General features: G+C 33.2%; 1 protein-coding gene across 1 annotated transcript in view; it reads left to right on the plus strand.

Annotated features, from left to right (window-relative positions):
- The first annotated feature begins 39 nt into the window (after positions 1-39).
- The window catches only part of LOC129216874 (protein still life, isoform SIF type 1-like), a 184,434-nt gene continuing 168,445 nt past the window's right edge, over positions 40-16,028 (plus strand). The window contains exons 1-2 of the mRNA XM_054851126.1: positions 40-146; positions 8,103-8,284. Coding sequence (XP_054707101.1) covers positions 40-146; positions 8,103-8,284 — 289 coding nt within the window. The remainder of the gene's footprint in view (positions 147-8,102; positions 8,285-16,028) is intronic.

The raw sequence follows: 16,028 nt of genomic DNA on the forward strand, positions 1-16,028 counted from the left end.
GCTTCGAGAGAGGGTGCGTGAGCTTGTGTGAGAGAGGCCATGGGGAACAAGCTGAGCTGTTCCTGTGCCCCACTCATCCGCAAAGCCTATCGCTACGAGGACAGCCCCTGGCAGACCGCACGCAGGAGGGATGGACATCTGCTCAGGTGAGATGTTTTTTTGAGAGTGACCGATTGAGGTACTGAAATCAAGAAATCCCGATTTCTTGATTTCAGTACCTCAATCGAAAACTAATACACATGTTGGATCACCACAAAATCATCATGGGTAATGCACAAGCAATAAATACAAAACAAAATTATTACGGGTAATGAACAAGCAACAAAAATAAAGAAAATTACTGTTGAAAATGCACGAACAATGAATGCGAAACAAAATTAGCCCGTCATGGGCATTGTTCAGACAATAAAGACAAAGCAAAGTTATCGCGTGTGATACATTAACAATGCATAAGCGAAGCTAAATTTTCATGGGTAAGGCACAAACAATAAACATATATCGATACAAAGCTAGATCAGGGGTGCATACAGAGTACTAATTGGGAGTGGGGTAATGCTGAAGAATGACTCCTCCCAGTGAACGAACCTACGGTTTTCAGTACAAAAAAGTCTGAAATTTCTTGGGTCAATAAGAGCACGAAATTAGCCAGGAATAAGGTACTAATAGTGCATAAACGTTGGAATATAAGACTGGAAATAATCAAACACTTTTTTCACACGTTTCATTTTTGAGAACACTTATTTCGGAATATTTATTGGAACCGTTGCCAGAACACTTTTGGAAACATTTTTTGAAAACGCATACTTGTCCCCTTTTTTAGAACACTTTTTTTGAGTCAGTTTCCAAGAAATTTCTAGAAACACAGTTCGGAACATATATTTAGTTGAGCCCTTTTTTAAACATTTATAGGATAGCTTTAATGACACGTTTCCGATCACTTACACATTTTGTGGCTCACGGTTAGGCACAGTTTTAAAGATGGGTTTTGGAACAATTACTTAGCACTAATAACCTCTCAGAACACCTGCTACACAAGTATAAAAGGAGCTTTCAGAAAGAATAAATGTGCACTAAAGTCACCTATATCCGTGAATTTAGTGCAGACTGATGATGGTTAGGCTTTGCCTGAATCTAGTTATGTTAAGTTCAAAGATATCGCAAAAGCAATTGAATAGCTTACAGCAAAATTGTACACGAACAATGTGTATTATTAAGAAAGTAACAGGAAAATGTAGTACACTAATACTTACTTCAAAAATTGCTTTTAAATTTAAGATATTAATTTCTATATTTCGTTTTCAAAGCTAATCAATACTGTAAAAAGTAAATAAAAATATATAAAAAACAAATGCTCACATAACTTTAATTCGTTTCTTCATAAGTTTCATTTTCAAAAATTTTAATTTCTCAAGAACAAAATCAATAAGCCTTTTGTTTAAATTCCTGTAACTTAGCTACTAAGTACAATCTATTCCTTGGTGTCTGGTCAATGACGTTAAACATTAGAAGTGTTCTTATAAACAATGTAAATGCTGTGGAATTCTAATCACTTCTTTGAAAGCTCACTATAGGTATCAATGCTCGATCTGGGAGGGGGAGGCTGGAGGATTATAGGCCCTTGCCCCGGCAGGCAACTTACGGGGGGGGCGACAAAATCACTCTTTTTTTGTATGTGTTTATTATTATTTTTTTTTAACTCAATGTAAAATTTGATGGATGATGAGTAGGGTCAGCAGTTTTAAGATTTGCACCGGATAGGAAAAATCGTAGATTCAGCACTGACGGTGATGATATTATCAATTAACTATTATTATTTTTCCTTCCTTGTACGATTGAAGAAATGTGTCTATGAAATAAATAAATAAGTAATAAAAATTTTTACTTAGACGTCAGTGGCTGGTACACACTTTTAATTTAGTAGCCCTTTTTTAAGTCATTAGTACCCACTTAATCCAAAACTTTTCATTTTTTATTTTTTTGAACAAAAGCAAGGAAAAAAAACCCACAACATTAAGATAGGAGGTCTGGAAGAAAGTATTTACGCATGAGATACAACTGCAATTTCATTCATTTGGCTTTCTCTCTCTCTCCCCCTCCCCTAGGCGTGTTCAAACCTTTAATACAAGCTTGAAAAATTACGCTTGCTAGTTCTTAAGGGGAAACGATCAAAAAATTTTTTATTGCTTATTTCAAAACAAAAAACTATTCTGAACACAGGGGAAAAGTTTCAATGCTTTAGTTCAAATATTTGAGAAGTTATGAGTGGTTTTAGGCCATGCTCCCTATGTGTTCTTATGCAAAAGAAAAGCTTCAAATTGCTTTTTCTCGATGATGGTTTTTTTTGTGTTTTCATGTCATTAGAATCCCTAAGGATTTTTTTCTATTAAAGATACAGCTTTAAAGTAATGCTTTTTGCAATTGAGATAACATATTTGACAAAACTGTGCATTGGATAAGCATTTTATAAATTACTCTAATGTTTAAAGCATGTTAAAACTTTAAAAACCAAATTTTAAAAAAAAACTTTGATTTTTTACATAATTAATCACAGAAAATTTTCGAATGAACTCATAAGCAAATGAATGCACAGATTTTTAGAGATGATTATAGTGATCGTTTTGTAAAAAACGTTTTTTTAATTAGTGCAAAAATAAAAAAACCTTAGGGATTTTAAAAAGTTGAAATTTTCCTCAATTTTTTGAATTTTCAAAAAAAGTAGGATATATTTTTAAATTTTGAAAGCAAATTATTGATTACGAAATAAGTATGCATGTTATGGTTTCAAAGAAATATAAAATTTATATAAATTAAAAGAAATTGCTTGAAAGGTACTGTGACCCCTTAATGGGCTAGTAATGATGATAAATAATGAAATTAATGAAGATAATGAAATTAATAATGGCATTTATTATTGATTAACAAGCAATATGCAACATATGTAATACTATGTGAGAACTTGGGATTGTTTTTCATCACAAACTGATTCCTTCAAAATAGAAATGTTTTGTGTATGAAAGAAACAATATATGTAAGGCTGGTTTGGGTTTAAGAAGTGACTGGGTGAGTATTTGTTTTAGCTTCCAACGTAATGCATTTAGTCGCCAGATGAAAATTGATTATGATGTCTAACTATGAGAAAAAATGAAGTTCTATAACCTTGATTAATGCAGCTAAATTTAAAATAGCATGGGATTTATATTTCAAACTTAATCACCTAATAACACTGAACTGAGTTTATCAAACACTCCTAGTCATTAAAACAATATGTTTAAAACTAATTTATGTAGTTTTATACTTACACATTAAGAAATTTACATAACAATGCTTGAAACTATATTATACGTGCTTGCTTCTTATGACTAGGTAAAAAATTACCTAAAAATAAATAAGAAAAGGCTATTTTTTTACATTTAGAAGCTTTATCACTAGAACACAAACATTTATATACACTAAACATTTATATACAGTTATCATAATTTTTCCATAAAGAGCCTTACCACCCCCCCCCCTCCTACTAGAGTTCAATTCTTCTAACGTCACTAAACATATCTTAAAACTATACCATAAAAAATCAATTTCAAAAAAAAAAAAAAAAAAAAATTGTGGCTATCTCCCGTACCCCATCACTCTTAACTTATCATACAATTTTTTTTTTTTTTTAAGATTTCAGCTTCAAAACAATTTTGGTTGAAATGATTCCCGCACCCGTAACCCAAAGTTCCTTAAAAATGGCCTAAGTTTACAGTTTTAAAACTGGAGTACCAAATTTTTTCCCTGAAGTCCCCCTCCGCCCCCTTCCTCTTTTTTACAAAAGCAAAGACAACCTAAATTTCTTTTCAGACTAGATTCGGTAAATCTCCAGGGGAAACCTCCCTACGCTCTTTAATGAAATTCAAAAATAGCCTAAACTTGTGTTATTAATATTAAATTCGTTTTTTTTTTTTTTTTTTTTTTGAAAAAGCTCTGATAGTTTCAGTTTTCTCAGTCTGTGGTCACCTTTAACCTATCTTACAATATGATAGATTATATAGATACTCATGTGCAATTAAAAAAGTTTTAAATAACTGCAACAGACTGCATGTTTAGTTTATCCAACATGTTTTCCCAAAATCTTTCATCGCATTTTTTTTTAAAGATTTTTGTTTTTGCTTTTATGTTATCAGGTTGTACTTAATTTATAAAGAACTCGAGGTTATTTTTAAAATCTAAACATTTTTATTCACATGTTGAACAGCAAATTAAAAAACGGAATTGAAATGACACAAAAAAAAAAAAAAAAAAAAACTACTAAGAATTATCTTCTGAACTGGTGATTTAATTATTTTTTGTGCCATGACCCCATTTTTAAGAACCCGAGACCCGATACCTGTACTGTACATGCATAAAGCACATATTTATATAAGGCACCACGTTTGCACTAAGTGCTTTAATGATTTCAGAAATTAGACTAATATACTTAATCACAAATTTTTAGCTAATATATTAAGCTCAGATTACTTATCCAAACAACACTTTCTGCTTCACTGTGCATTTGTGTTAAATATGAATCGTGAAACTCATATTTCATAAATGTATGAAATGCAACAGATAATAAAATTATTTGTCCATAAATGAAATACTAAATGGCAGGAAATATTTTTTTCTTCAAAAGTTAGCAAAAAGTATAACTAATATAAAACTTTAGATAGTATATTTTTTACAAACATCATTATTCAGAAGAATCTTGGCCCATGGCCCTAGGTTCGAATCTCATCCATGTTATTGGGGGAGATATAGATCATACTCTATTGTAACCTAATCTAAGCAATATGACCTCCAGCGGTTCATTCTTTTTAAGTCTGTTTAGCCAAACATTGGTGCACAAAATGTTTGATAACTTGGATCGTTTATAAGCAAAAGAACTAAAATACCAAAAACTGCTGACTAGAAAAAAAAGCACCTAAAATATTTGTAAAAACACGTAGTAAATGACAGATTCGATAAAAAGCACATAGATGAAAGTCTTTTTTTTTAATTTAAAGATGGAAATTGAATGCCATAAGAAATGCCTTACGAACTATCTTAGAATAGTGATCTGGAGATTGGAGCCCTTATTTAATACTCTAAATCAAAAAGGAAAGGTGTCCTAAATCAACAGGCACACATCATGATTAAAATTGTTACACGTTAATTTTTACATAACCACATTGTTTTAAAACATTGCCATTGAGATTATTTCATAACTTAAGCAGTATGATAAAGTATTTGTTCATTTAAAGCAAATATATAAAATTCAGTAAAGGTAAAAACACAAAATTTCTCATTCATTAAAGAACAATAATGTAAGTAAGTAAACGTGCTTTTAAAATATATAAAAACAAGACGAAGATAGTTAGGGTTGATCCATAATGTTTACAAACAACGCGTGTTGCTGTTTTTTGCGTAGTTTCGCGGAAATTGATTCGAGTTTCCAACTGGTTACATGGCCCACGTGATGAAAAAAATTTCGACTTTCGAAAGCACAAAAAAATATTTCGATAAGTTAACAGCTGCTGTGTCTGAAAAAAAGCAGAAAACATTGCTATAAAAAGTACAGTATTTTTTCAGAGTACATATACACATTATCTAGTACAATCAACCAACATTATATCTAGCCCTCAACATTATAGCAAAGAAAACTGATTTCAGAAGTACACTCTCAAATATACACACAATGTGTTCTCAAGTGTATTCCCAAACTTTGATTGAAAAGAAATCCTCAGCCAAACATATTCGGTGCACTTTTGGAACATTTTTTTCATAATGGAGCAGATTAGTAAAACATTTCAGCTCACTTTCTTTATTACCGAATACATTTGAAGTGCGTTTTAGCGCATATAAAGGTAACTGGAACACTTTTAGTAGTCCAAAATTGTACCGGTTACTTGCAGTTTTTACACTGCAAGTAACCGGTGAACTAATTTAATAAGCAATGAAAAAAAAATAGTATTTCAAACATTTACTTTCAAAAATAATTCATGAATTAAAAATACTACTGAATGGGCCCTAGAGTGGAGTGGAGTATAGTATTAGAAGCACCAACCACAAAACACTACTTGGAAAATATCGCTTGCTGAAAAAAACCCTTTAAAATGCAGAGTAAAAAGTTTTTTTAGTCGATGTTCAAATATCCAAAAGAGCAATCTTCGTCACGCGCCGATCGTTCCAACGCCATTTGTGGTTTTTCAATACGCTGATCAGTTTGCGCTCGGAAAAAGTGAAGATTGCCATTTGAAAATTCTGGGATGCGTTCATTGTAGAAGAATCCATGAGATCACTGAGTGGTTTAAAATTATCACAATTACGTCTGAACAGATTCAAATGACCATATCAAAAATGCTATCTTGATTGGTTCAGCGGATAGCTCGCTAAGGCTGTAGTGGATATTACTTTTGGATCACCCAGCATATACAGTACCAATAAAAATATATTATATCTTTAATTGGCAATGTTTTAATATTTAGGCAATATTTTAGCACCTATTGTGACTTGATTAGGGTCCTGCGGCGACTCACATAGTGATGACGACCTGCTGGCAATATATTTTTTTTTATATAATACGCAAAATCTGCTATCACTATTTTAAAATTTTGTAACAATAAAATAATTCGAAAAGATATTGATCACTTCATAAAATATAGTGCAAGAAAATAGTATTTGCAATTACTATCTTACCCTTTACACGAAACAGAATTTATGCTACACCCATCTATGTTTACCCCTATCGAATTGCAAATACATCAGCTGAAGTAAGTCCAAATACATGGAGTAATATTTAACATTTTATTTTTCATTTGATGTTTATTTATTAATAAGATTATTCATAGATATTTTATAACATACTTATAATAGTTTCGGATTCAAATTTAATGTTTTCGGTGTGTACTGTAAGTCAAAATAGTAAATACCTTTACTGATAGATAATCTTAACTTACTCTGATTTTTCTATATATTTTGTACACACCTAAATTCCCATGTTGTGGCTTCTTTTACACGTGTTGGCTTTCATTTTAAGGAAAACACAGTTTAATAAACTTTATTTTGAAAGGAATTTAATTTTTTGGACTGATAATAAAAAAAAAATGTTTTTAACGATTGCCTGTGAATGGCTTACCAAGATTACTTTAACCAGATGTTTTAACATACTTAGAGGTTCCTGTGCATAAAATTTGATTAAAATCGAAGGGGGTATACTTTTAGTAAATTTTTGTCCAAGTTACTCTATTTTCGAGTCAAAAAATTAAGCCCTCACAGAAAACAAATCTAAAAGAAGGTTGACTATTTAAACCCAGTTTAATTTCAAGTTTTCATCATACTGAACGAAATAAAAAAATTCAAAGCTGTGTGATAATTTGTCAATGAGTTATAGCCATTTATACCAGTCTTTGTGTCAATCAAAATGGAGACAAAAAATCATGTTGGCATATGTTCAAAAATCCGTAACTTTTTAACCCCTTCATAAATCCCAGTGTAATTTATATTTTCATAATCAGCATCAAAAAGTCTACAAATACACCAAATTTGAATGAAATTGGAGATGGTAGGTGGCATTTTCAAAAACTCCTGAATTATATTGATGTCGCTTTGTTGGCATCATTTCTGATGACTCATTTTCGGCTACAAATTTGGCTAGAAGTTGCTTAATGTCGCCAAGTTTGGCAACATTAGGAGACTTTTTTAACCGCTTTGGTTGTCACAATCTATCATCGAGGTCATGCGACATCTGCGACGACGTCACTCAGAAACAGCCAATCAGAGACGACCTTTTGGCGATCACAGATACGTTATCACTCACATACGGTCGAGTTTTGAAAGTATAGATTTTGATTTTTACTGTTTAAAAAGTAGTTAATTTTTAGCCGTAAATGGTGAATTACTGGAGAAATTTACATTTATGTACAACTACTACTATTGAAAATACTTTGAAAAATGGTACATAAAACAGAAATATGATTGATTATTGTTTCTCCGGATAGTTTTTATTGACACGTAGAAAATTCTTCATTTTTTTTACCTGTAAAAATAAATAGAACTTGCAGTTTTCCTTGCAATGCAAAGCAATAATTCGAAACTGTGTTGTGCAGGCTCTGGGCAGAGGTGTTCCACGTGAGCGCGGCTAGTGGAGCCGTCAAGTGGCAGCAGGTGTCCGAGGACCTGGTGCCGGTGAACATCACCTGCATCCAGGACCAGCCGGACTGTGTCTTCCACATCACCGCCTACAACTCGCAGGTCGAGAAGATCCTCGACGTCCGGCTCCTCCAGCCAGGTGAGGACTGCTTTTTTCTGTTCACTTTACTTCATTTTGTTTTAACCCTGTGACTATCAATTTTCTTAACGAAGTCACTTCTAAGTATGCGAATTTTTTATGTTCACAAACCAATGTAAAATATATGTAGAGAAATGAAGGGCAAAGCGAAAGGTGAAATATTTACTCTAATTTTAGCGCCACCTATCTTGTAATATTTAAACTATGTGGTAGCATATGTAGTCTATTCCAGTGAAGAAAATATTACCTCTGAAAATCAAAGAATTGATATTACAAGTAATTTGCATAAATTGATACTCATATTGTAATATTTTGTTGTAATCAGGCCCGCGTCAAACCTGATCGGCGCCGTCGTGCAAATGTCTTTTGAGTGCTCTTATGCACTGGCGTTCGGGGATAATATAGTAAACATTTGGAATGAGGTGGTTTTGTAGACAAGTATAAAATATAAAAAAATACGTTTGGCATTTAATTAAAAAAAAAATACTGTGTGAATGTTTAACTTTGGATTATGTTGTACGTTTTTATACTTCATATCTTGAAATTATTTCGTGTTCAGTAGCTTCTCTGACATGCAAATCATGCGTTTCGGAAAAAGAAAATATTTTAAATAGCAAGTTAAAACGCCACTTTGAAAATCTATCTAATCTCTAAGTTATGAATAATTCGTTACAACTGTATAAACATAACAGCAGGAGCAGTGGCGCAACTTGAAAATAGTTTCAGTGGGGTACATTGAAAAAAAAAAACTCCTTTAAAAGAGGGGTCCGAGGTTTCTCCCCGGAAAATTTTTGAAACTTGTAATTTAAAAAAGAAATTTTAGACGGTCTGCGGTGGTGCCATGGGGGGGGGGGTATAAGGGGCTCCGCGGAAATTTGTAGAAGTTGAAGCTTTAAACGCGATTATAAGCCATATTTATTGGCGTTACAATAAGCGATGGAACGCTGGGACTCTCTCCGATCGTTTTTTTTTTCTTTTTAAAAAAAATAGATAGAGATCAATTTTTTCTCTCCCCTCCAATTTTTCGAAATTTAACTTCTGAAAACGCAAGTATAGACAACTTTGAAAATTTTAATAAGAAGGGAATTGTGGAACTCTCCCCTGGAATTTTTTAAAAAATTTAAGTCCTAAAAATGTAAGAAATGTTCTATGATACTAGGAGGAGAGTTTCAGAGAATATTCTGCTTACATTTGTCTTAAGTCATGTTTAAAAAACCTAATTTCTTTAATATTAAAGGAAAGCGGTTCGGAAGCCCTTGCCCGAATATTTTCTGAAATTAAAGTCTAAAAGAACGTGATTGTAAGACCATATTTGGTAACAATAGGGCCCACAATCTTTCGAAAATGAAGCTCAAAAAACGCAATTTCAGGTGATTTTTGAACGCAGTTTCAAAATATGTTATTTGGTATTCGGGGGCTTTCCCTTTAAATTTTGCGAAATTGAAGATCTGGAAACAAAATTTGTGATGTTCGGTGATGCTTTTGGCGGGGGGGAGGAAGAGGGGGAGATTCAGAGGAGTAGCATTTTGAAGGCTTTATTAATTTCAATCGAACTAGAGAAAAGAAAAATAATAAGGGAAAAATAAAAGAAATAGGACCGGGGGAGGAGGAGGAGGGTAGCAGTTCAATTAGCTGTAATTATTGAAAATTTTTAATTGAAAGATTTATTTTTAACCGAAATTAAAGTTTTACCCCAACATCATACGTTTTACCCCAACTGAGCACGGCGCCTTTTTGACTCTGACACCCTCGTGTGACGCAGGACCTTGCCCATAGGGACGGCACGGCCCTGGTTGTTAGTCAAAAAATAATTTTGTTATTTTTTAGTGTTAAAGTTTTTGTTATTAAGTATTAAATATTAACTGAGATCTACTAATATTCAGTGCAGTACTTATTTGTTTAATGTTAAGCTTATTTGTATTTTAAAAGCTTTGCACAGTTAGTCAAGATTCCTATGAAATTTAAAGGCATTGTAATTCTAATAAAGGAAAATGATAGGTTGTACTGAAAATGCCACAATTGAACCACAATGCTCGGTAAAGTTTGTTTTTAGATGAAAGTAACTGCGTCCGTTAGCAAAACCTATAGAGTTCTTTCGTTTCCGCGTCGGTAGAACGGTTAAACCACTCTATCAAGTACGAAATATGAAGGAAAAATAGTAATTTAAAGAGACTTCAAAACAATAAAAATAATAATGTTTCTTTAATTTAAATATCTAATTTTTTTCTGAGGATATGAGAATTTCTCGATTTGCGTTTAAAACATTTTTCGTTAACTCAATTTAAAAATAAACAAATAAATAAAGAGTAACTATTTAAAGGATATCTATATTAGATTCCAATTAAATTTAAAGGCGTTTATGTGTAATAACATTAAATTAAAAAGAGAAAGATTTTACTGAGAATGAGTAGACACCGTTATGGGTATACCCCCTTTACTCAGGTTTTATCACGAAAATGGGAACAATTCACTGTAAAGTTTGTTTTGCAGTGACAAGTGTAACTGCGCAAAGTAGCAAACTCATAGTGATCCGCTATTCCTCTTCGACCACAGGGGAAACGAAACAACTAATATTTGTTGCAATATTCATCTGTTTAATGTAAAGATTATTTTTATTTTACGTGTTTGCATTAAGTGCATGCGGGGTAAAGTAGATGGGGATAAGTGAAATAGGTCCATTTGCTTACTTATTCAATTTATTTTTAAAATCATTTACATATTCATTTATCAACTAATTCATTTACATTCCTTCATTTACTAAAATCACCTCTTAATGAACTCATTCACTCAGTTTCTTATTCATTCACTATTTCAAATGCTCATTTATTTCTTCTCATACTTCAATTTATTATTTCATTTTTTGTTCGTTTATTGGTTCATCCTCTATTCATTATGTTTTATTCACTTATCCATTTGATTAAAAATGTTTAATAATCCATTAGAAAATGTTTCAATAGCAATATATTTTAGTTTTTCCCTTTCCCCATGGGAAAAAAGTGAAAAATTTTCACCCTTTTTTGGAAGTCTAAATTGCTGACAAAAATAAAAAATAATGTTTCAATGCAAGTTTTACTATAAAACACATTGTTGTTTCTTTATGTGCCATAAAATTTAGAACATATTTATAGCTTATTAATTTTGAAAAAATAAGTTATCTTAACTTTTTCATTTTGCTACACATTCACTAACTAAAGTTACACAAATTGCTTTAGAAATTCAGCTTAGTGTGATACATGTGTCCTTCTCTAAAATGCGCTATAAGTGAAGCACCTTACTTATTGAAAGATAAACATATAATGACAAACAGTGGCTGAGCGCTTGCATTTTTTTTCCAAAGAAAACATTTGCAAAGGGCTTTATATACAGTGCTGGTAAAAAAAATTGCATCACCATCACATTATCACAACAGTGGGATTATGTGAGAAGTTTTGGTCGACCGATTAAAGATGAATGTATGTGAAATTCTGCATAACTTATTAAATAAACATTTAACAGCAGAAATCCGATAATTGTTTACGTAGATCAGGGCTGTTTCCGGGCCAAGGCAAACTGCTGACCCCATGCTCATTTTTCCATTTCTGAACCTGCGTGTGAGTTTAGAGGAAAAAAAATACTTAATCCCATGTCAATTTAAGTCTAATGGCAGGGCAAAGGTTTTTATACTGTTACTTACCAGTTGTGCCCAATGGCACTTAGCAAAATCATCCTGGAAAATGACGTTTAGAACTGAAGTAAAGTGATCTCCCAGATAGTAGGAAGCAATTTCTCCTCCAAAATGCCAATATACACCTGAGCGTTTACTGTTCCTTGCACAATGTGAAGCCCATCAACTTCTTGATCAGAAATACATCCCCAAATCATCTGGGATACGGGGTGCTTGACTGCTTGTTGAATGCAGTCGGAATGATATTCTTTTCTTTTGCGACGCGGGTGATGCATTTTTTTACCACCTCTGTATCAAGGCATAGTAAAATCATTACCAGGAGATACACCATTTTTACAATAAACAAACCAAATATCAATGCAACGTTCGAGGTGAATTTCTACTTCACATTCTTCCCACCGAATTCGGGCTTCATCACGATTTTCCCTCCAAAAATTTGACCAAATTTTTGAGCAAGAAACAATATATTTTCGGTGAAACTCTTTCTTCATTAAATTAGACGGTATGTATAACCTAGAAATGGTCGATCGGTCAATCTAAATGCTTCAGAAAAATACATTACTGGCATTTAAACGATGAAATGCTGGAATGCGGTTTTAAATTGTGTCATGCACGTGCAAATCGCAGCATGAGAAAATTTTGTTTCTTATACGTCACCCATGAAAAGCGCGGGATATGCAACGAGAAAGCTATCTTCAAACTTGCGAACTTCAAATTTGAAGATTTTCTTACCCAAGTGCTTGTCGAATGACACACAGATCATTGGAATAAAACTCCATGAGACAGATAACAGATTACCACTAAGCTATGTAACTATCTGCACTGTTTTTAGAGCGGTTCGTTATCACCATTTTAATTCCTAAAAAGAAAAATGCATTCACCGATGAATTCGGAGTTCTTAGCGACATTAATATCTCATTTTTAAATAGAAAAGCGCACATAAGTTAAACCATAGCGAAGAATGAGTTGCATTCTGTATTTGTTTCAAACTAAATTCATTCAAGGTTCAAGTAATAAGTTTAGAGCGAGTTCCTTAAAGAAATAAATAAAGTTAAACTAAACAAACATGCAACATAAACAAACTTGGGAAATTGTAATGTGATGTTCAAAGTTCAATGGTGTAGTTAACCACATGCAGCATATGAACATCATCACAATTTTCAGGAAAAATGAAGATAATAATAATAATAACAATAATACTAATGAATAAATGATTAATTATATTTAATTTTCTATACCGCTCTTCAGACTTAGTTTTGAATTTCTTTTTGAAATTCAAAATCAAGAAATCTAGGGGTGGGTTCCCATTTCCGTACTATTTTATGGTATTTAGCAGTAAATCCTATCTATGTGCCTTAAAACATCATAAATCGTACAATAAGCACTCCAATCAGTAAAGCATCTCAGTATGAGCAGCACGGAATTCGAAAGTTCTATGCCCGGTGAAAGTCGGAATTCGAATACCGTATTCTTCTGTCGCGTGATCGAATAACCCGACCAAGTTTCCAGCAAGGTTAAAGAGGATTCTGCCCCTCGTTATATCGCGCCTCGTTAGATCGCTCATTCGGATATATCGCTCTTTTCTTCTGTCTCCCGAAATATTAAAGCCTAAAATAAGAAAAAAATTGCTTTAAGTTTGAAACCATTTCTGAAAACATATGGTATTGCACAGAGAAGGTCTATTTCTTCTCTATTTTGTCAATGAACAAAAGGAAGCAATTCTTCTGAATTCGCTGGAAAAGCAGCAGCAATTCCTGTCATCCAAATGTACATACCCGCACAGTATATTTCAGTTTAAGATGGTCTGTAAACTACTTGACATCTTCTTTTGTATTGATACATTGCCTTTACAAGGAGTGAGAGACATCAAGCAAGTGTCGTAGTAGCCCATGTAGAAGAGAACATACGCCTTTTTCTTTTAGTACAGAAAAGATTTGTACTTGGTTGCACAAACCAGGATTTGCATCAAAGAAGGGAATAATGATCTGGACGGGCTAACTAGTTTCCTGGAAACAATCTGGTTTCTTTTACTTTTCACATCCTTTCTACAGCAAGTAAAACGGATTAGAAAACCTACTCGGAATAAGAGGGTATTGGAATGCTCATTTTATCTCGCGGTAGCTCAGAAAGATCGTCTTCATTCGCCATTTGATGATTTTAACTTTCTGACGGTGAAAATTTACTTAAATTTCAATCTTGTTTAAATTACAATAGGTGTGATAGTACCCACATCGAAACCATTAGAAACTAATGTCAAAAAGAACGAATGCCAATTTACTTGTGTATTAGACATAACTATTTTTAATGCCCTCCGTTATATCGCGCTTTCAGATATATCGCTCTTTTTCTTTGTCCCCCGAAAAGCGTGATATAACGAGAGGTTACTGTATTTTCCATTAAAAAATTCTTTCGTCGCTTACAAAAATAATTAAAAATAATGAACTCATTAAATTAAATACGTCACATCAACAACAAAAAAAAAAGTTGATTTTTCCCCTGTTGCCAAAAAAATTATTTTAAAAATAATAATCAATGCACTCTCCAAAAAAAAGGACAACTTAAAGAAATAATTTTTATTATTAAAAAAAAAATCGTCTGCGCTTATCTTTATGTTAAAACATAAAGCACTTTGCATCTTTCCATCAAAAACTAAATACATAAATTAAAACTTTAGAGTGAAAATAAAAACAAATCATATTAACAATAATTATTTCACAATAAAGACCATGGCTGCGGAGTCGGAGTCAACCTCATTTTGGGGTTAAGGAGTCGGGAGCCAAAGATTTTTAATTCAAGGACTCAGAGTCGGAATCGGTCACTTTCTTACAAAGTTCGCAACTCTGCCAATATTTGCGGGATCAGAGTTGGACTTATTTTGGGATAAAGGAGTCGGAGTCAAAGACTTTAAATTTCAAGGAGTCGGAGGCAGTTATTTACACTCCGTGCTAATTTTTTGCGAAAGCTGCAGAATCAAAGTCGGAGTAGTGGAAACGGAGACTGACTAATATTCGGGCACAGGAGTCGGATTTGGAGTCGACTGCCCTAAAATTCTAGGAGTTGGAGTCGGGAGTTGCTCATCAAAAGCTATTTCCAACAAAATTTGTTTGAAGAAAATCTACCATTAAGTTCGGGATCAATATTGACTTTTAGTTTTGCCGTGAGCTTAATGTTAAGGGTTTTGAACTGTTCAAAATTGAACGGAAAATGGTTCAACTCAAAAAAATATTTTCTATACATGCTCTTCTTCAAAAGCTTTTTCCTACAAAGTTTGTTTGAAGCAAATTCGTCTCTAAGTTCGGGGTTTAAATTTGCCTTGAATTTCCCCGTAGGCGCTAACGTTAAGTTGTTTTGAACTGTTCAAAATTGAGCGAAAAATTGTTCAACTCAAGAAATGAAATAAAGGATTGAGGTGTCCTTGCTGAGATCTTTTGAAAAAATTTTTTTGTTCGAATCGGATTATTCACTCAAAAGTCATTAGGGGGGAGGGGGCAAACAGACAGACCAACAGACAGTTTGAGTAAATTAGGTATCTTTTCTTCTTGAATTTACAACTATTTCATTCAATAATTGAGGCAGCAAGAAGCTAAAGCGATGAAAGTGGCAAAATCAAAAATTTGGTGATAACCAGTACACAAATGGAAGGTGAACTTCTCCTCTGTCTTGGGGCAAGATAAACATCTAGTATCATTGGTAGGTGCTGTTATACAGTATGATTTTAAAAAACTTTCCAATGAAAGCCTCTCAAAACTTGAAAATGTCCACTAGCATCTCTTTGGGGCCGTCCATTAATCACGTGAGGCTCGAAAGGGGGGGAGGGGTCCAGAAAAAATTCACGAAACATCACATAGGAGGGAGGGAGGGTTGTAGTAATATATCACGTGTATTTATTTTTTCGAAAAACGCGCTACACTCAACCGAAAAACGGCTGCTAGTGTCCTACTGATTCGCAGCCGCGCCGTTGTCAAACGATCGGAGTGAAGTCCTCGATCGCGAGCCGCGACAACCGCCCGCCTGACTCCATTATTCTGTTGTTTTGGCACTGAATACACGCGTAAGTTGTTTAACCTCGTACGTTTGCAT

The sequence above is a fragment of the Uloborus diversus genome, chromosome 1, assembly GCF_026930045.1.
Source record: "Uloborus diversus isolate 005 chromosome 1, Udiv.v.3.1, whole genome shotgun sequence".
NCBI classification, from domain to species: domain Eukaryota; kingdom Metazoa; phylum Arthropoda; class Arachnida; order Araneae; family Uloboridae; genus Uloborus; species Uloborus diversus.